Source organism: Saccharomycodes ludwigii, chromosome III, assembly GCF_020623625.1.
Source record: "Saccharomycodes ludwigii strain NBRC 1722 chromosome III, whole genome shotgun sequence".
In the NCBI taxonomy this organism is placed as follows: domain Eukaryota; kingdom Fungi; phylum Ascomycota; class Saccharomycetes; order Saccharomycodales; family Saccharomycodaceae; genus Saccharomycodes; species Saccharomycodes ludwigii.
The window spans coordinates 1,439,155-1,459,285 of record NC_060202.1 but is presented as its reverse complement, the minus strand read 5'-3'; the positions used below and the strand labels follow the sequence as shown (position 1 = coordinate 1,459,285).

The 20,131-nt window shown below is 31.2% G+C and overlaps 8 protein-coding genes across 8 annotated transcripts; 5 read left to right on the top strand and 3 right to left on the bottom strand.

Annotated features, from left to right (window-relative positions):
- Positions 1–383: 383 nt before the first annotated feature.
- On the top strand, positions 384–3,935 carry AZF1 (Azf1p; the record flags this gene model as incomplete). The annotated part of the gene is made up of 1 exon (XM_046077557.1): positions 384–3,935. One exon carries the CDS (start codon positions 384–386, stop codon positions 3,933–3,935), a length of 3,552 nt encoding a protein of 1,183 aa, XP_045935337.1.
- A 1,022-nt stretch (positions 3,936–4,957) lies between these two features.
- Positions 4,958–5,674, top strand: CIM1 (mitochondrial HMG-box protein CIM1; the record flags this gene model as incomplete). Its single annotated transcript, XM_046081375.1, has 1 exon — positions 4,958–5,674. One exon carries the CDS (start codon positions 4,958–4,960, stop codon positions 5,672–5,674), a length of 717 nt encoding a protein of 238 aa, XP_045935336.1.
- Positions 5,675–5,821: 147 nt separating this feature from the next.
- On the bottom strand, positions 5,822–6,601 carry TRS33 (Trs33p; the record flags this gene model as incomplete). The annotated part of the gene is made up of 1 exon (XM_046076961.1): positions 5,822–6,601. One exon carries the CDS (start codon positions 6,599–6,601, stop codon positions 5,822–5,824), a length of 780 nt encoding a protein of 259 aa, XP_045935335.1.
- A 337-nt stretch (positions 6,602–6,938) lies between these two features.
- On the top strand, positions 6,939–8,972 carry BZZ1 (Bzz1p; the record flags this gene model as incomplete). Its single annotated transcript, XM_046077556.1, has 1 exon — positions 6,939–8,972. One exon carries the CDS (start codon positions 6,939–6,941, stop codon positions 8,970–8,972), a length of 2,034 nt encoding a protein of 677 aa, XP_045935334.1.
- A 783-nt stretch (positions 8,973–9,755) lies between these two features.
- SCDLUD_002892 (uncharacterized protein) lies at positions 9,756–11,741 on the top strand (the record flags this gene model as incomplete). The annotated part of the gene is made up of 1 exon (XM_046077555.1): positions 9,756–11,741. One exon carries the CDS (start codon positions 9,756–9,758, stop codon positions 11,739–11,741), a length of 1,986 nt encoding a protein of 661 aa, XP_045935333.1.
- Positions 11,742–12,011: 270 nt separating this feature from the next.
- Positions 12,012–13,682, bottom strand: DMA2 (ubiquitin-conjugating protein DMA2; the record flags this gene model as incomplete). Its single annotated transcript, XM_046077554.1, has 1 exon — positions 12,012–13,682. The coding sequence occupies one exon, from the start codon at positions 13,680–13,682 to the stop codon at positions 12,012–12,014; it is 1,671 nt and encodes a 556-aa protein (XP_045935332.1).
- Positions 13,683–14,385: 703 nt separating this feature from the next.
- MLS1 (malate synthase MLS1) lies at positions 14,386–16,059 on the bottom strand (the record flags this gene model as incomplete). The annotated part of the gene is made up of 1 exon (XM_046077553.1): positions 14,386–16,059. One exon carries the CDS (start codon positions 16,057–16,059, stop codon positions 14,386–14,388), a length of 1,674 nt encoding a protein of 557 aa, XP_045935331.1.
- A 1,471-nt stretch (positions 16,060–17,530) lies between these two features.
- Positions 17,531–20,107, top strand: DCP2 (decapping enzyme complex catalytic subunit; the record flags this gene model as incomplete). Its single annotated transcript, XM_046077552.1, has 1 exon — positions 17,531–20,107. The coding sequence occupies one exon, from the start codon at positions 17,531–17,533 to the stop codon at positions 20,105–20,107; it is 2,577 nt and encodes an 858-aa protein (XP_045935330.1).
- Positions 20,108–20,131: the final 24 nt, after the last annotated feature.

Below are 20,131 nucleotides of genomic sequence, written 5' to 3'. Positions count from 1 at the left end.
TAAATATAAATTTCTTTTTCCTTTTTCTTTTTATTTTTTTTTAATCAATTTCCGTGAACATTTCTTTTTTTTTTTTTTTTTTCTTTTTTTTAAAATACAAATACAAAAAATAACCATTAAAGATCACGCATTCCGCCACCACCACTCAATTTACTGCAACAAAAACAAAAAAAACAATCAACAATAAACTGAAATTGTTTGGTTTTTTTTTTCTTTCTTATTTTTAAAGAAAAAGAAAAGAAAAGAAAAGAAAAAAAGAAAGAAAAAAAAAATTTTAAAAAAAAAAAAATTCTAAAAAAAAAAAAGAAAAGATAGATAGATATATAGATAATAATAAATACTTCAATATTATTATCACCTTTTTTCCAAATACAGTTAAAAAAATGATTGAACTAGAAAATAATAAATCAAAAAAAGGTCATCATGCCATTCACGATAACATAGGGGACATCAATAAAACTTCTAAAGATTCTAATACAACTCAGGATAAGCAATATGGTGATAATGACCTGGTCCTGCCAACACCCAAAGCAAGGCAGGAGTCTATGTCTATGTATACAAATTTTTTTAAAAAACCTTATTCTACAGATAATCCTTCAATAGAACCATTTTTAAATATTGATAATAACACTAACGATGATAGCAGTGTTCATGCTGATAGTAACAACAACAACAACAACAACAACAACAACCAACATAATAAACAGACAATATCCAGTAAAGATAGTAACAGTCTAATACCTGACCTGAATGTCTACAGAGGATATTCCATAGTTAATAATTTAAATAACACCAATGCTAATGGTCTTGGCAATAATGGCAGTAACCATCACCACCACCATGGAGGTAGTTCTAATCTTCACAATAATACCAATAATAGTGCAGATTTCACCTCAATTCAACGTAGACCCAGTGAACAATTAGAACCGTTTATTCCGTCCATGAAATTTAAAATACCAAACTTTCAATCTGGTGCAAGCGCCAATACTACGAATACCGGTAATACATCAAGAGATTCTAGTAGAAGGTCCACCAGTGTGAAACTAGACCTTCCACTACAACAGCAACAGCAACAGCAACAACAGAATACTACTACAAATAATGGTACCACTAACAATAGTCTTAGCAACACTCCTAACCTACAGCCGCAACCCAGTGATTTACCTGATCGATTACCATCTTTAAGAGCAGATTCATTTAGTTCTATATTAGGTGCCGCAGCTGCTATAGTTCAACCACCGTCCAAAAGAAATTCAATATTCATACCAATATCAGAAACGCACGCACATAAAAAGGATCTTGCCGGTATTACGAATTCAACTCTTAAAAAAGACATTATGAAACCACCTTCTACCACAGCTCCTACCTATCATAACAATAAAGCCTCATTTAGTAGCGTGATTAACCCTATCTTGGCTGCCGCTGCCGCTGCCGCTGCTGCAACACCTGGTAACGGTAATAATGGCCATACTACGAATCATCATATTGATCCGAGTTTAAACACTCACAGTAATACCCACGCACCTTCCGAAGATTTCGACTTTTTTATGAACAATTCGGGTATTTCCGGGTTTTCTCGTAAAAACTCTTTCAGATTACCAGATGATTTTGATTTGCAATTTAGAAGAAGAGACTCTTCTGTCAGAGGAACACTGGATTTACCACCTCTACCAAATCCCAGTCACCATGGAAATAATGTTACTTCCATGAATAATTCTAACCACAGTATGAACAACACTATTAACGGTAGTCATAACAATAATATAAACAGCACTAACGTTTTTTCTTCAGCTATTTCGTCTAGATCAAATAGCAATCAGTTTTTCACACAATATTCACAGTACCCCAGCAGCACTGTTCCACTACCTGCATTGCCTAATACTGGGACCAATAGCATGAGCGGTAATGGTGTAACTAGTGGATTATTAAACAGATATGCTCATGAACATTTCCTTAGAAATGAAAGTGCAATTGATGATGACGACGAGGATGATGATGATGGTCAATATGACTATAATGTGCACAATCATCAAACTAATGGTATTAACAACATGCTTGGAAGAAGAGCTTCGTCTGCTCAGCCACCTATGTTTAGAAATAAGAGGAGGAGAACCAACAGTTTGACTAGTAATTCAAGCCTGTCAGGTATGATTAACAACGGTAATTTAAATTCGAATAATATGTTAATGCACAGAAAGAATAGAAGAAGTAGTGCTAAAATGGGGTTCCCTACAAATCCAGCAATAACACCTACACCATCTCCACTGCCTTTGCCCGTAATTCCGCTACTGAATGGATCTGGCGGGAACGGTACTGTCACGGATACTAATATGCAGGAGATTAAAATGAAAGGGAATGTTATTGGTAAAACAATCGAGGGTAATACCAAAAATACTAAAAACACAACAAGGAAAAGGAAACAAACGGCAGCGAAAACAGCCAAAGGGTCTAGAGACGACACTAGCAACACAGATACTAATGGTCGAACTATCAAAGGTTCGTCAGGCAGTAAAAAGAAGAAAGATGTTAAAATACCTAGTAATAAAAATGCTAAGAAATTTAAAACAAACAATAAAAACCAAGGCATTAATAACCGCAAAAAACTAATATCATCATCCCCTGAACTATCTAATACCAAGAATAAACTTAAATCCAATAACAGTTCTAACCCGCATTCGCAACCAAAAGCCCTGATATCCAAACCCATAATAGTTGAGAACCATATAAAATTAGACAAAAATGATCCAAATAACCGTCTGAGAAAAAATATCAATTTATCAACTACAAATGCAGATGGTGTTGGTAACAACTTGCTCGACAACACTGTAGATGATAACGATGACGATTATAAACCTGTTTTAGGTGCCACTAGAGTTGATCAATTGATGTTAATATTACAAGCACGTAAGAAGGGATTTAATGATACTTTGGAAACCACATCGGATGGTGTTATTGATATTGAAAAGGCACCAGAATTGATTCCACCTGCTATTGAATTGGTAGGTGGTGTGGAAAAACCTAAAAACTATCACCACAACAACAACAACAATACTAATGCTGACGGTCGGAGTACTAAATCCCCCATTTTATCACCATTAACGGCCAACACACCTATGTCCAGTTCTTCTGGAATAGATGATAAATTAGCCAGTAGCACAGATACATCCAAGGCTACGCAGTCTAATGCTACAACACCTACTACAAATATTTCAGAGACCAACACTACACTATCTGTTACCAAAAAACCCATCTCTGGTAGAACTTACGGTAGAAGAAAGCAACATGAATGCCAATATTGTCATAAAACATTTACTCAATCTACTCACTTGGAAGTGCATGTTCGTAGTCATTTAGGATATAAACCATATAAGTGTCCACATTGCGAAAAGAGATTTACACAAGGTGGTAATTTAAGAACCCATATTAGGTCTCATACTGGTGAAAAACCGTTTAAATGTGATAAATGTGATAAGAAATTTAGCAGAAAAGGTAATCTACAAGCACATGTTCTAACACATGTTAACTTAAAACCATTTCAATGCCATTTGGATGGATGCACCAAAAGTTTTACCCAATTAGGAAATTTGAAGAGTCATCAAAATAGATTTCACTCAGAAACTTTGAATAAATTGACTTTGAAATTGGCTAAAAATGAATTTAACATGAAAGACCCCAAGGAGCGCCAACTCTTTGAATATTTGTCTGAGTTATACAGAAATAGTAATAAAGGTATTAAGGGTCGTGGTAAAAGGAGGAAGACTGAAAGCGGGAACGAAAGTGTTGACAATGAAAATGAAGAAGAAGAAGAAGAAGAAGCAGATGATGATGCTGTTAAGAGTATGAATTCCAACGACATTAATGATAATGATACTATTATTACTAATAATGCAGGTGATATTGATGAAGCTACCAAAACATTATTATCATTAAAATGAAAATAATCCTTGCGCTACATAATTACCTAGATGAAGAGTATCCACTTTTTTTTTTTTTTTTTTTTTTTTTTTTTTTTTTTTCTTTCGTTGTATTATTATTATGTAATTTTTTTTTAAGTTTATCTTGAAATGAGGATTTTCATCTTTATATTTCTTGTTAATTTTTTTTTTTGGAAGGTTATTTTGAAAACCAAAAAAGAGAAAGAAAAAATAACCTTTTTATTTTTACAAATATTTGAATGTAATTTAATAGGATTGTAATCTGTGTTCAGCCTTTGTATATATTTTGATTAAGTCAGTGACACATTGTGTCATTTTTTAGTTATATCAAAAATAAACAAACTGAGTACATTAAATTTGATTGGCTGCACGTGACATCAGATTTTCTGACGCGTCTATGTATTTTTTTTTATATACGTATTTTTTTTTTTTTGGTTTGATTTATACGAATCAAAGTTGGATTCTTTATAGTAAGAAATACGCGTGAGGAAAAAGTAAATAAAATATAAACAAAACTTGCATTTACTGCTTCTTTTACTTAAAGATTGATTAACTTTCTAATCTTATTCCATCAATCAATTTCTGTTTTTTCTTTCTTTTTTTTCTCTTTTTTTTTTCTGTTACTCATTTATTGCTTTATTTTTCTTCTTTTTGCTTTTCTTTTCTTTATGTTTTCCCTCTACTTTCTTTTTCTTCTTTTTACCCATTCCTTCAAAAACACTCACTACATATTGTGATTAGATAGAGGGAGAGGAGAAAAAAGAAAATAAGTTATCCTTACTGCCCATAAATTAACATATACACTTCATATCGTTTGATATATTTTTTTTTTTTTTTTTTTTCATTTTTTTTCATTTTTTTGATTAAACACCCTACCAATAGACACCCATAGAAGCACTACCACTAATTACATTAAAGTGGGCCATATTGTACTGTGTGTTGTTATTAGGTCTCTTATTTTATTTCATCTTTTCCATTTTATAATTATTCTTTTGGCATATAAAAATCATTAAAGAAAAGTGATGAGGTTTTCCAATAGTATTTTTGCATCCTTGCCCTCCATAGTAATCAACAAACCTTTAGATTTCATGTCATATATTAGAAAAATTAAAAAAAGACAAACCATAAAAGATTTGAAATTTAAAAATGTTTTCCAATATTATTACTATATTCAATCTAAAAAATTAAAAATACAAACAAAATCGTTTCAGCTTTTCATTAGGAAAGAGTGGTCAGAATCTTCTGACTGCAAAAAAACCTTATATACCCTATTATTTTTTAAAGAATGCAAAATAGATTATCACTTATTAAATTATAACGAGTTTGGTAAACTTGTGGGTTGGAATACACCTATTAATAGTGCATATATTTTGTTTCGGTCCAACTTCAAAGAATATTATTTCTCTGACAATTATAACAATAGAATTGGCAATAAACCTAAAAAATACACTATCAAGATAAATAGTCTGGCAGATTTGAATCATGCATCAACATCAATTAAATACATTAAAAAATTACCACCAAGCCTCAGTCGGAATGAACATTATTTAAACAGCACAACTGCTTATTTTACTCAATACAAAAAAATGTGTCAGGAATGTCAGTCGATTTGGAAAAATCAAGTGAGTGAAGAGCAAAAAAGAATTTTATGGAAAAGAGTTAAAGAATTGAAATTAGGGTTTTCAAACAAGGTAGAAAAAGAAATTAAAAATTTAGATGAGCTGGATACTCTATTATAATTGCATTATACTTTTATTCTGTTTTTATTATTATTATTATTATTATTATTTTCCCTTTCCATATAGATATAAATATTCATATAAACTTTTAATATTGAACGCTCCCCTCCCCCCTTCTTGTTTTAAATAAAATTTATAATAGGAACATCAACTTTTTGGAACATGGACATTGAATGAAACACCATTATCTACAAATTCATATACACATGTCATTGCGTCCGTATCTATATTAATTAGATTACTTAACACGCCCTTAATTACCCCAGCAGCTATCTCTAAATAGGGTTTCAATATAACATGTCTTTCTAAATTATCATCTGAATCTTCCACAAACTTGGAATTTTTTTCTACAACAAAGTTTCTAATTAGACAATAATTTTTGTCTAATAAATAAAAAGTTCCTCGATGATTTGTTTTTAAATTGTCTACTTGTTTTCCAAACACCAATTTCCAGACGTCTTTACAGATAAACTTCATAACAGGTAAGAGTTCGGCGCCATTATTATTATTACGACCATCACTGGAAAGAAGTGACTTAAAATTTAAATTGGGGTTATTTTGAAAAATTAGCATTTCACTAATTCTGGAACCAATTCCAAAACCTATTTGGTGTATTCTATTCAAAATGGATTGTTGTTGTGGTAAAGTTAATTTACAATATTGATATATTAACTGATGGCTTTGTGCCATTTTGGTGCTATGGGATGTGTTTATGTCCTGTCCTTCTTCTATTTCTAGGCTAATTGCCAGTGGAACCATTTCATTCATTAGATATTCATATGATATGGTGTTAACAGTGGGCAAACTTTTTTTATATATTTCATATTGTCTTAATTGCTGTTCATATTGTAGTCGTTGTTGCTGTGTGTTTACTGTTGGCAATGCAGAACTTCTATTAGCCGTTTGTGGATGTGTATTGTTACTCATAGTTCAGTATAGTGTTGGGATCACCTTGTTGGTTTTGACTTTATTTCAGTTTTTTTTTTTTTTTTTTTTTTAACTTTTTTTTTTTTAACTTTTTTTTGTTATTTTAAAATTTTTTTTTTTTTCTTCCATTTGAAAGATTAAAAGCGGTTCAAATAATGATAACAAAATTTTTTTATTTTTTTTTTTCCTATTACTTTTTTTTTTAATGGTAAATTTATAATAAAATAAAAAACTTTTTTTTTTTTTTTTTTTTTTTTTTTTTTTTTCTTCTTTTTTTTTAAAAAAAGTCATTTATATTCTCCCTTTTACCTAAAAGTTGGAGACCCTATGATACAACATGTCTGATTATAGTATCGGTAATGAATTAAAAGATAGTTATAAAGAAACTTATAATTGGTGTTCATATAATATCAAATGGTTGCGTGACGTCCAGAATTTTTATAAACAAAGAGCCAATTTAGAAAAAGAATATAGCGAAAAGTTAAACCAATTAACCAATGATTTTTTAAAGAAGAAAGCTGAGAGTTCGGTTCCATTAAGCGTTGGTGATTCTCCGGTAATTACACCAGGTTCTGCTGAGTCAGGTACCGTTATGTGTTGGACTGAAATTTTAACCGAAACTCAGATGATTGGTAAGGATCATTCACAATTATCAGAAGAATTACAATTCCAAGTGGTTGATCAAATAGATGCATTAATTAAAAAATCAAACAGTATGTTGAGCGGTATTAACGGATTTGTTTCTGAATTGGATTCTAGAAAATATGAAATTTATCATGGATTAGATAAGGCCAAAAAAAATTACGACTATAGTTGCGAAGATTTAGAAAATATCCGATCAAAAATAGCTAATGGTAATAATAGTGTAAGATTAAAGGAGAAATTGCAATCTAAAGAAAATGAAATGAACAATTGCAAAAATGACTACCTAATTCAAGTGAATTTGGCCAATAGAACAAAGGATAAATATTATTTTCAAGATTTACCAGAAAGTTTAGACTTATTACAAAACTTGGTTCAATATAAGACTTTACAATTAAACAACTTGAATAATATTGCCACGAATTTACAACGTTCTATGGATCTTAGAATTGGGAAAAAATTAGACTTGATGGAATCTACGATTAATAGCACAACACCTGATTTAGATATCAAAATGTTTATTAAGCATAATAAGAAACAATGGAGCGAACCCAAAGATTTCCAATACATTGCGTCTCCTATTTGGCATGAGGATGCCTCGTTTGTTGTTAAAGATGATGCTAACTTAACTCATTTGAAAAATAGGCTAGCCTTATCCCAAAGCAAAGAACATCAAATGGATGAAGTGATGACTACAGAAATAGACTCTTTGTCCGAATTAAAACAAAATACTTTAAGCAACAGTGTGATAATGTCTGGGATAGAACCAGAAAATTTGTTAAAGTCAATGACTGAATATGTAAGGACACTAGCATCTTTCACCAACCATGAAAGTAATAAATTAGAAGCCACTGTTTGCATAGAAAGCATAGTTAATAATTTAGGCTCAAAATACGATTTGGACACTAGTGGTATTGATGTCAGTTCTTTGAATAAAAAAAGCGGTGGTATATTAAACAAGTTTAAAAATACCTTGAAATTGGAAACACCTAAAAGAATGTTGTATTCTAGCTCTAGTGATAGCGGTGTATCTGAAGTATTGCACAGCAGTGGTGGTGGTGAAAGTGCCGTTGGCGGATTGCTAAGTGGCTTAACTCGTAAAAATCATCATTCTTCCAAGTTAGGTGGGCTATTTGGCAGTGGAATAAGAAGTCGAAGCAATACTATTCGGTCAACAACATCTTCTAGGGCAAATGTACCAGTAAATAATAGAATTAGTTCTATTGATAGTAACACTTTATCTTCTGAAGAGAGCGAGTATGACAATAATTTGGATGACTCGGATGATGACAATGAATATGCCACTAACGATACAAATCCAGTTAAAGTTAAAGTGTTATATTCATATGAAAAAACGGATGATAGTGAATTAACGATAAACACTGGTGATTCTTTATCATTAATAGCACCAGATACAAATGGCTGGACTCAAGTGAAAAACGACAGTACTGGTGAAATCGGCCTGGTACCAACAAGTTATGTAGAAGTTTCCAAAAGTTCAGCTACTACTGCTCCACAATTACCTGGTAAAAGAAAGAATAATTTAAACGATGATAACGGCGGAACCACTGTTACTGCATTGTATAGTTATGAAGCACAGGGAAATGATGAACTAAGTATTACAGCGGGTGATAGTGTTAAAGTTGTGCATAAAGATGATGGTAGTGGCTGGACTTTGGGCGAATTAAATGGTTCTACTGGATTGTTTCCAACAAGTTATTGTAGTTAGTGACAGATTTTAATCGATTTTTTTTTTATGATAGAATTACTCTTTTATTAAAAATATTGATGATTTTTAATATTAAAGGAAATATTACTAGTTGTTAGTTTTAAACTACTTAGTGTATATGCATATATATATATATATATATATATACAAAGAGAGAATGAAAACCGAGGTTAAAGCGTAGTTTATAATTGTTAACTACATTCATTTATTTTATTTTATTTTATTTTTTTTTTTTTCTGTATAATTTAAATTTTGTTAATGTTTAAAGTTGTGATAATTAAACCGAATGGACCAGCAAGTGGTGATCCGGATATCCGAACAAAAGCACCTCGGATCATTTTTTATTTTTTAATTTTTGACAAAAAAAATGAAATAAAACAGCAATTTTATTTTATTTTATTTTAATTTAATTTTTTTTTTTTTTTTTTCACAACTTTTCAATAAATTGCTACCCTTTTTTTTATTTTATTTTTTTTTTAAAAAAAAAGATCGTTCAAGGGGCTTGTGGGAAAAGAAAAAGATATCAAATTATAGAAATAACTAAGCTCATTTTTTCCCCTTCTTTTTTTTATTTTTATTTTTATTTTTTTATCCTTTTCCTTCTTACATTCCGAAAGTATATATATATATATATATATATATGTACCGTAGATTTTATTATCAAGCTGTACTCTTATCTTTTTTAAATTACTACTTTAATGTTCTATCTTAGAGAGAGAAACTGGAATATAGCTAGCTAAGTGATTTGTGCAGTTTATAAATTCTTTCCTAACATCATAAATAATGAGCGAAACAACAAATAAAGTTCCAAATGTTTCTGAAACTGAACCATTAATTTCTCCTCAAAAAAATACCCCGGATTATGACGCTAAACATTCCTTACCCAGTAGTACTTCATCACCGAGTCATCATCAAAATGGAGATAAAGCTCCTTCTGCAAAAGTTGCAAATAGCGTTCCTTCCCATGACAATATTGCTGCTGATAGCATTGAGAATCATGTAACTAATGGTAAAAAAACAATACCTGGTTCTTATGCGTCACCTACAGTAAACCATAGACAATATGACTCAGTGGAAACAAATGATACTACTTTCCCACATGGTATTCACAACGGCGAAGATGTTGAAAACGATGAGGATAACAATTCACATTTTTGTAAAACTCTAAATTATACAAAATTCAATCACAACTCAAAGTATTTATTAAATTTGTTATTATTTATTAATACCATCTGGCTATTTTTTATATTTGTATCTGACTATTTTTTTGATATTAATTTACTTTTTAGATATTCCAATAGAATAACCGGGTTTACCGACCTAAACTTAATTTTTATTTCAATTATTTCCAATTTTTTGTCACTATGGTTTAATCATTTGGAGTATTACTCACCCATCGATCAGTATCTAAATTTTATCAATAGTGGTATTATTTTATTAAATTTTTTCCTTTTTTTGATTATTGGATATAATAGAGAAAGATTAGGTTTAATTGGTAAGGCCACTTTTATCTGGGCCTTTATTTCCTTTTTCCTCAGTGGTATCATTGATTATAAAATGGAATTTTATATAAAACCATTGCTTTCCTATAACGAGGAACTGAGCACGGGTGGAACTTTTACCAATACCAGTACTGGGCTGCCAAATACCACGAACAAAGTGCCTGGGATGAGACATACATTAAGTGAATGGATCTCAATTGGTTTTAGAAACACCATCAAGTTTATAATTTTGCTGTATTTAACCTTGTTTACGCTCAATTCCTTTTTGTACACAATTGATATACAACGTACAGTTAATAAACAACACAAAGGTAGTATTGATACTAGCACTGCTTCTAGGGTTTTCCAAGATGGGTTTTATTGGACTGACACGGACAATAGCACGTTTAAATTACATGTAAGTTGTTACGGCGACTTAGCTGCGCAGGATGATAATAGTGCAGAACCCTTGGTAATTTTTGAACATGGCTCTCAAGATACATCGTATATTTCAGGTGCATGGATTAAAGAGTTATACAATTTTTCTAAATTGGGCAAATATTGTGTTTATGATAGGCCAGGTTTCGGTACTTCAGACAGTTGTACTGCACCAACCTCTATATCAATGGTTGCCGATGGTATTAAAAAAATCATATTGCAAGATTTCCAATACAACAATGGGGAGATTGTTGTTGTTGGGTACGATATCGGTGGGTTATACGCACAGGTTTTATGTTCTAAATTTGGATCGAGTAAGTGCACCAAACTAATGTTGGTTGACTCCTGGCACGAGGATATTTTGACTATCCAAACATGGCTACCGCATAATAGTGAGAATTCTGGGCTAGATAAGTATACTAGATGCATAATTGGGAAGTGGAATGTTTTAAAGTTATGGTTATATGGCTGCTTTGAATCTTCACTTGGGTTTTCACTTTTAAGGAGTTTAGTCTTCCATAGAAGAGGGTCAATTGATCGTATTTCTGGTGATTACATGGTTTATCAGGGTAAGTATTTGAGAAGTAGATTCTTAGAAAGTTTAACCAGTGGAATTTTAAGCTACAAAGAAGTCGTGCAGAATAAGGAAAATTTGAAAAATATTGAGGTCAGTGTTGTTAGTAGTAAAGAAATGATTAGTAAAAATGTACAATGGGGTGACTGGCAAAGGGATTTAACTCAAATATCGAAGCAAACCAAAGAATGGGAGATAATTGAGGCCGGCCATCAAGTTTTCAATGGCGGGAAAAAAAAATTACAAGACGTTTTAATAAGATTGATTGAAGAATGATATATATGTATTTTCATATGTATAATAGACTGATGGGTGACAAAGAATAGCTATTATTTTTTTTTTCTATACTTTTTATTATTAATATTTTATAATATGTTATACGGTATATATATATATAATTTAAAATGTAACCATTTAATTTGGTTATTGGCCATAAAAACGGTTATAGCTTTTTCATGGAATTATGATCACCATTATCGTTTTTTGTCTACATTTTCTGCGAATAAAACCAACTCTTTCGCATTACATGCTAATACGCTTACCTCGTCAAAAATTTTGAGCTATTATGGGAGCTGGCAATTCTCCATTGTTAGCATTACCATCTCCTTCCATTATTTTATTTAGGTTACCATCTTTGTCTATATATAATTTATTTGTAGAGGCATTGTTTTCTTTGTATTTATTATTTGCATATGATGTTAAGTGAGGGTTCTGATTACCAGTAACATTTGTATTATCTTCAGAAGCAGAATCTTCGTTTTCATCTTCTGACTCATCTGTATCCGATAAAGCTTCCAAATCACAGGTACATTTGCAATTTGGACAGTTAAATTGGGGGTAAGTTGTGGTAATCAACCTTCTAATACATTGATAATGCCAACTATGACTACAAGGAGACATAAACACAGCTTGACATGGTTTAATTTTAGATAAACAGATTGAACAGTCTTCTTGCTCTTCATCTTTTAAGCTCGTCAATTTTCTCATTTTTAATAACGCCTTTTTGTTGAATGAATTTGCAGTTTTTTTCCAGGATCTATTAAGCTCTACTCTCATTTTAACACAACGATAAATCTCCTCCGTACCGCCGCGGAAGTCCATCCCTAATTGCAAAATATCACCATCTTGAATTAGAAAATCTTTGCTCAACGTACCAGCTGGTGAAATTCTTTGATGATTTAAAAAGGTACCACTACTACTTTTTAAGTCCTTAATATACCAATTACCCAATCTATCAACCTTGAAACAACCATGGGTCCTGCTAACAACTTTACTTTTAAAAACTATTGGATGATACTGTTCCGGTAGTTTACTTAATATTTCACGCACTTTTTCGGTATACCTTCCAATTAATATTTGGGACTCGGGTCCAACTTGTCTAATGATAGGCTCAAAATATAAACCCGGGTGATAGTTACCACCATTATTATTAACAGCTGCAGGATTTTCCAAATATGGAGTTAATCGAATAGTGAAAAACCCTTGCTTGTCTTTTCTTTTAATCACGGTTTCTTCATCAACAGGATGGGGCAATTTCGCATTTTCAGAAAAGTTTAGAACCATATTTTCTCTATGAATGTTCAAATCCGAACAGGGTGGATAAATTATATGATGTAAGTTAGACAATATCTTAGTTTTCTTTTTGTTGTTATTGGTTTTATTGCTAGTGCCATTATTGTGGGTGTCCGCACCGGCAGTGGACACATGGAAAGTATTATTGATGACTTCTCCATTGTTATTAGTAACAGAAGTGATATAAGCACCAGGTATACTAGAACTAGTGTGAGGCGGTGAACTTGGTCCATTAATGGGTGGTATAGGCAATGGAACTTGGCTTGGTAACAACTCCTCATTAGTGATCATGTCAAAATCATTAACATGATACGGTTGCACACCATTTGCTTGACATAAAGATAGAGCTAAGGGTAATTGAGAGGAATATGATGGTTGCTCATTATTCAGGTTGTTATAATTGGTATTATTTTCTGGTTGTTGTCGTTGTTGTTGTTGTTGTTGTTGTTGTTGTTGTTGTTGTTGTTGCTGCTGCTGCTGTTGTTGTTGTAATGATCCTACTAAAAATGGGGTGGTACCATTAATATTATCTGGATTTGCGACAATGTGGTTGGAATTGGCACTGTTCTGATTGTTCCTTGCAGTTGATGATGAAACATTAGTGTTATGTCTGGGGATGGGTATCCCAATATTATTAAAAATCATTATCCTTGGGAATTTTTTTTTTTTTTTTCTTTTTTTTCTTTTTTTTCTTTTTTCTTTCAATGATCTAATTGTAGTTAAAATTGAACGATTTTTTTGTTATTGAAAAAAGAGGGAAAAAAAAAAAAAAAGAAAAAAGTTGCAATGTGTTTTTTTTTGTTTTTTATTGTGTGACTTTTCTATTTGTGTGATTTGTGATGAACTGTTTTTTTTTGGAGGTGGCAACAAACAAACAGTCCAAAAAAAAAACAAAAAAAAAAAAAAAAAAAAAAGAAAAGACGAAACAAAAAAAGAAAAAGAAATGTATCTTTTAGTTATTATCTTGCTGCAAATCAACACACAAACATGTTAAATGACTAATGGTCCCACAGCAACTGTTTTTTTTAGAAAGAAAAGGAAAAAAAAAAAGAAATATATATATCATATTTTTATCTTCTAATACAAAAATAGTCACATAGGCAATTTATTCCCAGAAAAACAACAAAGCTATTTGAGCTTATAGCCCGGAGCAAACGCTTTCCTTTCTACAACTGCACTAAAACAACATACCAATAATCATTAATTAAGTAAAAAAAAAAAAAAAAATAACGGCGAAAATATTAATGTATCCACGTGGGGCTGTACCACAGAATAATTATATATAAATTTAAGATAAGTACTTACATATAACGTTTTTAAAATAAAAATACTGCATAGGGACAAATAATCATGGTTTCAAAGTAGATAAATCAACTGGTTTATCTAATGGGGTGACAATTTCATCATATAATAAAGTAGTCAAAAATTCACTAAAATGCTCACCTCTAATTTCAGGTTCAAAATATTTAGCAGCCAACTCAATATATTTGTTATTTTCTGGTGTCTTTGACTTAGCAATCAATGCTTCAACTTGTTCCTTTAAAATCTTACTTGTTAAATCAGGAGTAACAATCTCACCAGAATCATTCAATTTTACCTTGTGATGAACCCATTGGTACAATTGACAACGAGAAACTTCAGCAGTTGCAGCATCTTCCATCAAGTAGTTAATTGGCACGCAACCGGAGCCCCTTAACCAAGCTTCCATATATTGCAACCCGATATCCAAATTAACTCTGATACCATCAGTAGTAACGATACCACCAGTAATATTAGTGTTCAATAAATCACTAGCACTAACCTCATAATTTGGAATCCAATATATTTGGTTAGCAGTACCCATATTATTAAAAACATCGTTACAAATAGCAGCTAGAGCAGGGTGAGCAACCCAACTACCATCATGTCCCTTACTTAATTCTCTTTCCTTATCTTTACGAACTTTCAACATAGCCGCCTCATTCTTCTTAGCATCATCTTTGATTGGAATTTGAGCTGCCATACCACCCATAGCATGGACCTGTCTACTATGACAAATGTTAATCAATCTTTCAACATAAGCGTTCATAAAAGGACTGGTCATAGTAACCTGATCACGATTTGGTAAAACATGTCCTGGTAAATTTCTCAATCTCTTAATGGTAGAGAAAATATAATCCCATCTACCACAATTCAAACCACTAGAATGTGTTCTCAATTGGTAAATAATTTCCTCCATTTGATAAGCAGCTGGTAATGTTTCAATTAAAACTGTGGCTCTAACAGTTCCTCTTTGGATGCCCAAGTAATCTTGAGCAACGTTAAAAATGTCGTTCCATAATTTAGCTTCCAATTGATGTTCCATCTTAGGTAAGTAGAAATAAGGACCTTTACCCAATTCAATTAATTTACGAGCATTGTGATAAAAATAAATACCAAAATCAAACATGGAAGCAGAGATTGGTTCGCCATCAACCAAGACATGTGCTTCAACCAAATGCCAGCCTCTTGGTCTAACAATCACAGTTGGAGACTCAATAAATCTTTTGTTCAATTTATAACTTTTCTTTGGTGTATCAAAATCAATTTGATCTCTAATGGCATCATACAAGTTAACTTGGCCGTAAATCATATTTTCCCAAGTTGGAGAGGCAGAATCTTCAAAATCAGTCATATATGTCTTAACATCACTGTTTAAGGCATTGACTAGCATATTTCTAACTGGTGGACCAGTGATTTCTGTAGACCTATCAATTAAGCCAGGGGATAATGGTGGACCAGTCCATGTAGGATCGTCTCTGATAAATTTGGTCTCTGGCAAATATCCTAACTTGTATTCACCGGAATCAATTTTCTTTTGAACTTTCTGTCTATTATCTAATAATTGTAACCTTGTCTTATTAAATGTTCTGTGTAATAAAACAACAAATTCCAAGGCACCCTTAGTTAAAACATCAGCAGGGGTTGTTTTGGAATTAGTGAATAAAGGAGTGGAATCTAATTTACCTAATAATTGAACGTTATCTAAAGTAACCTTAACCATATTTTCTTGTTTTTTTTTTTTTTTTTTTTTTTTGCCAGTTTGGATGTAATCCTTGGAATAATTTATTTTCTTTAATTTTCCTTTGTAGTTGCTCTGTTTATGATATATCTAAACAATTAAGAAACCAATAATAATAACAGAGATAATTATTCAATCAAAAGTGAAATTAAGTTAACTACATTACTTTTTTTAAAAAAAAAAAAAAAAAAAAAAGAATTGATTTAAAAAGGAATTAGAAAACTGCTTTGCCATTTATATATGTAACTTATTCATTAGTGAAATGGATAGCTTCATTATTAGAAATAATAATAATGAAAAAAAAAAAAAAAAAATGTTTTTTTTAACTTGGTTTATCCCTTCCATCATTATTTCAGCGGCTATTATTTATTATTAACTTTTTTTTTTTTTTTTTTTCCATTAATCCTATTTCTTTTATTATTATTATTATTATTATTATTGTGCAAGAGTGAAAGGAAAATAAAAAATAAAAAAAAAAAAAAAAAAATTTCCCTACCCCTTAATTCTCTTTTTCACAGTCATCGACATTTTCTTTTTCTTTTCGGTCAAATGCGAAAGTGAGTTTATGCGTGTGTTTTATTTGTGAATGAAAAAAAAAGAAAAAAAAAAGCATCACAACGCAAATTCCAAACTTTCACAATCGGAAGATAAGAATAGTAATAGTTTGCTTTATTTCATTTTTTTTTTATCCTATCCATCACAAAAATAAAAAATTTAACCCGGGAGAATCCGATTTGTATTTTTTTAATACTGCAAAAAAATGAACAATGAATACAAATTGTCGGCTAAATTAATTGATTACAACAACGTTCATTTAAGCCGAACTGGTAATAACATCCAACATAAATTTGCAAACTAAAATCATAGTATATATACATATATATATATATCATCACATTAAGTATTGATTTAAAAAATATCTCTTTTCTTTTCTTTTCTTTTTTTTTCTTTTTTTTTTATTACAGAATTAAAATGGTAAAATTGATCGTCCAAAGAAAAACATGGTTTCGTTTTGATGCACCACCTTCATAAATGTTAAATATATGTGTATATTAAAATATAAAGATGAACTACATCTGCTTTTTTCTTTCTTTACTTTACTTTATTTTTTCTAGAACAGTAAATGAAAAACTGAAAGCAGGGTAATGTAGCGTGACTAACGACAAGAGCCGGGTATCTTACATTATACTGTTTTTTTTTTCCCTTTTTGGTTAATTAAACTTTTTTTTTTTTTTTTTTTTTTTTGTTGATTAACAATTCTATAAACTTTCTCCCCCCTTTCCTCTAATTAACTCAACAACTTACACATTTATCGATTGCAACCACAAGGCTCCTAAACATAAACAATTACGCTATACGTGGCTATAACTTTTCAAAACAAACGTTAACTTTAAATATAAATATATATCTTTAATATATATATAAAAAAAAAAAAATAAAATAAACCTGCACAATGTCCCTTCCGTTACGTAATCCATTAGAAAATATAACTACTTTAGATAGAGCATTAGAAGATTTACTAGTAAGATTTATAATCAATTGTCCCGAGGAAGATTTATCGAGTGAAGAACGTGTTTTGTTTCAATTTGAAGAGGCACATTGGTTTTATGCCGATTTCATCAAAATTTTAAATCCTAAAACGTTACCTAATTTAAAAATTAAAAATTTTGCGTCTAAAATCATTGAACTATGTCCATTGATTTGGAAATGGACTGATGAAACTGCTGATGAAGCTTTGCAAAAATTTTCTCAGTATAAAAAAACTATTCCAGTCAGAGGAGCCGCCATTTTTAACGAACATTTAAATAAAATGCTACTAGTCAAAGGAACTGAAAGTGAATCTTGGTCATTTCCTAGGGGGAAAATAAGTAAAGACGAAAATGATGTAGACTGTTGTATTAGAGAAGTCATGGAAGAGACCGGATTTGATTTAACTGATTATATCGATGAAAACGAGTATGTCCAAAGAAACATTGGTGGGAAGAATTACAAGATTTTTTTGGTTAGTGGTGTTCCTGAAAATTTTCCATTTAAACCTTTAGTTAGACATGAAATTGAGGATATTAAATGGAAAGATTTTAAAAAATTGGTAAAATCTATTTACAATAACAATACGAATGTCAAGTTTTATTTGGTCAATGCCATGATTAGATCTATTTCTTTATGGATCAAGAAACAAAGACAAATTAAAGGTGATGATAGATTGAAAATTTATGTGGAAGAGCAATTAAAGATTTTATTGGGGTTGAAAAAGGAGAATGTTAATGATCCTGGTAGAGAATTATTGAATATGTTGCACTCTGCCGTGAAAAAGGAGGAAATCAATGGTGTAAGCACTAAAACTGCCGCTGGAACTGAAAATGTTCTTGCTAATAAAGATACAAGTAAGAATGACATTCATAACGTGGAAAATGACGTAATTGAACGTCCAAGCCCTCAAGTAACTGCCTCAACACCTTCACAACAACATAATATTTTGCTACCTTCAGGTGTTCCTCCTTTTTTGCCACCTCAATTCTCTCATGTTTTCCCCTCGATGTATCCATTTTCTCCTAATAACTCTATTGTGCCAGAATCACCTAATTTTGAAGTTCCCCACCAATTACTAACCCCAAACAACGAAATAATTAGTACAGTTCCTGCTAATAATAATAATCACGCCATTATTGGAAACACAAACAGTGGCTACATTAATAAAAGTAATACTTTGCCAATGCATATGGTTAATATTTCAAATGAAAGCAGTCATATGCGCCCACCTAGTACACCTATTTTACCACCACCTTCTCTATTCTTGTCGTCTTCTGGGATGAATCCAGCCATGAATGTTCCATTGAATAACAGTATTAATAGCAACATTGCTAATGCCAACGTGATGCTACCATCTCCGATGTTAAGACCAGTGGATAATACTCGAAATGATACCAATGATAACGTAAACCACGTTGATCCTGCATCGCGTGATTTATTAAATATATTGAAAAAAAGTGCTTCGCAATCGAAAACAACAACTAACAATAGTAACCATGATAATGGCATGGATAGTTTCCCTGAAAACCCAAATACTCAAAAAAAGACGAAACAAAACGGGAATGCAGCTGAACTACTTGGAATATTGAAAAATAATAGTAATAACATTAGTAACAATGATAGTTATAATAACACATCTCCCACCAAGAAGCCTGTAATTTTGAAAAGAGATAATATTACCGCTGGAAATGATAAAAATAATGAAGATGGAAGTCAAAACCTGTTGCAATTATTGAAAAATGGGGGTACGTATAGTAAGAAAGACGCTATTAATAGCAATGCGCAAGACAAAAATAATGGCAACGAATTATTACAATTATTGAAGAATCCTAATGCTTCAAATGTTACTTCTAATACTTTGATTGCAGATACTAAAAAGAATAATGGAATTAATGTTTCGGAATCTTTTAATGGATACGAAGATTTTGAATCGTCTTCTTCTTCTTCTTCTTCTTCAGATGAAGACATTGTTACAGATGATGAGGAAAAGGAAGAAAAAGAAGCACAGACACTATTAGATGAATCGGACGATGAGCTAACTTCCATTATTAATGAGGATGAAATTGAAGAAAAATTGAAAGATGAAGTTTTACATGTAGATAATAAATCTACTAACTCCGTTATTTCATCTAATGGCGATTATGATAAACCAGAAATGTGCCAAACAATGTTTGAAATGAAAACTCTCGCTGCACCTTCTCTGACTTTTGCCTCACCATCTTTATCTTCTACTTCAATTGAAGGAGGGCGTGTTAATGACGAGAAGCCTAAAAAATTTAAATTATTGAAAAGAGGTGAAAAAATAGATGATATTATTAATAAAAATAACAAGAATTCTTCTTTATGCCCAGAATCCTCTGTATGCCCAATAAAAGATACTATATCGTTGTCAGCTCAAACGAAACAGCCTATAGCGGAAGCTTCTACGGTCAACAAATCGGATAAACAAGTTTTATTGAATACATTAAAATCCCCTTCTAATATTACAACCACTAGCTAATAAACTTAATTTTAACGCCAATAG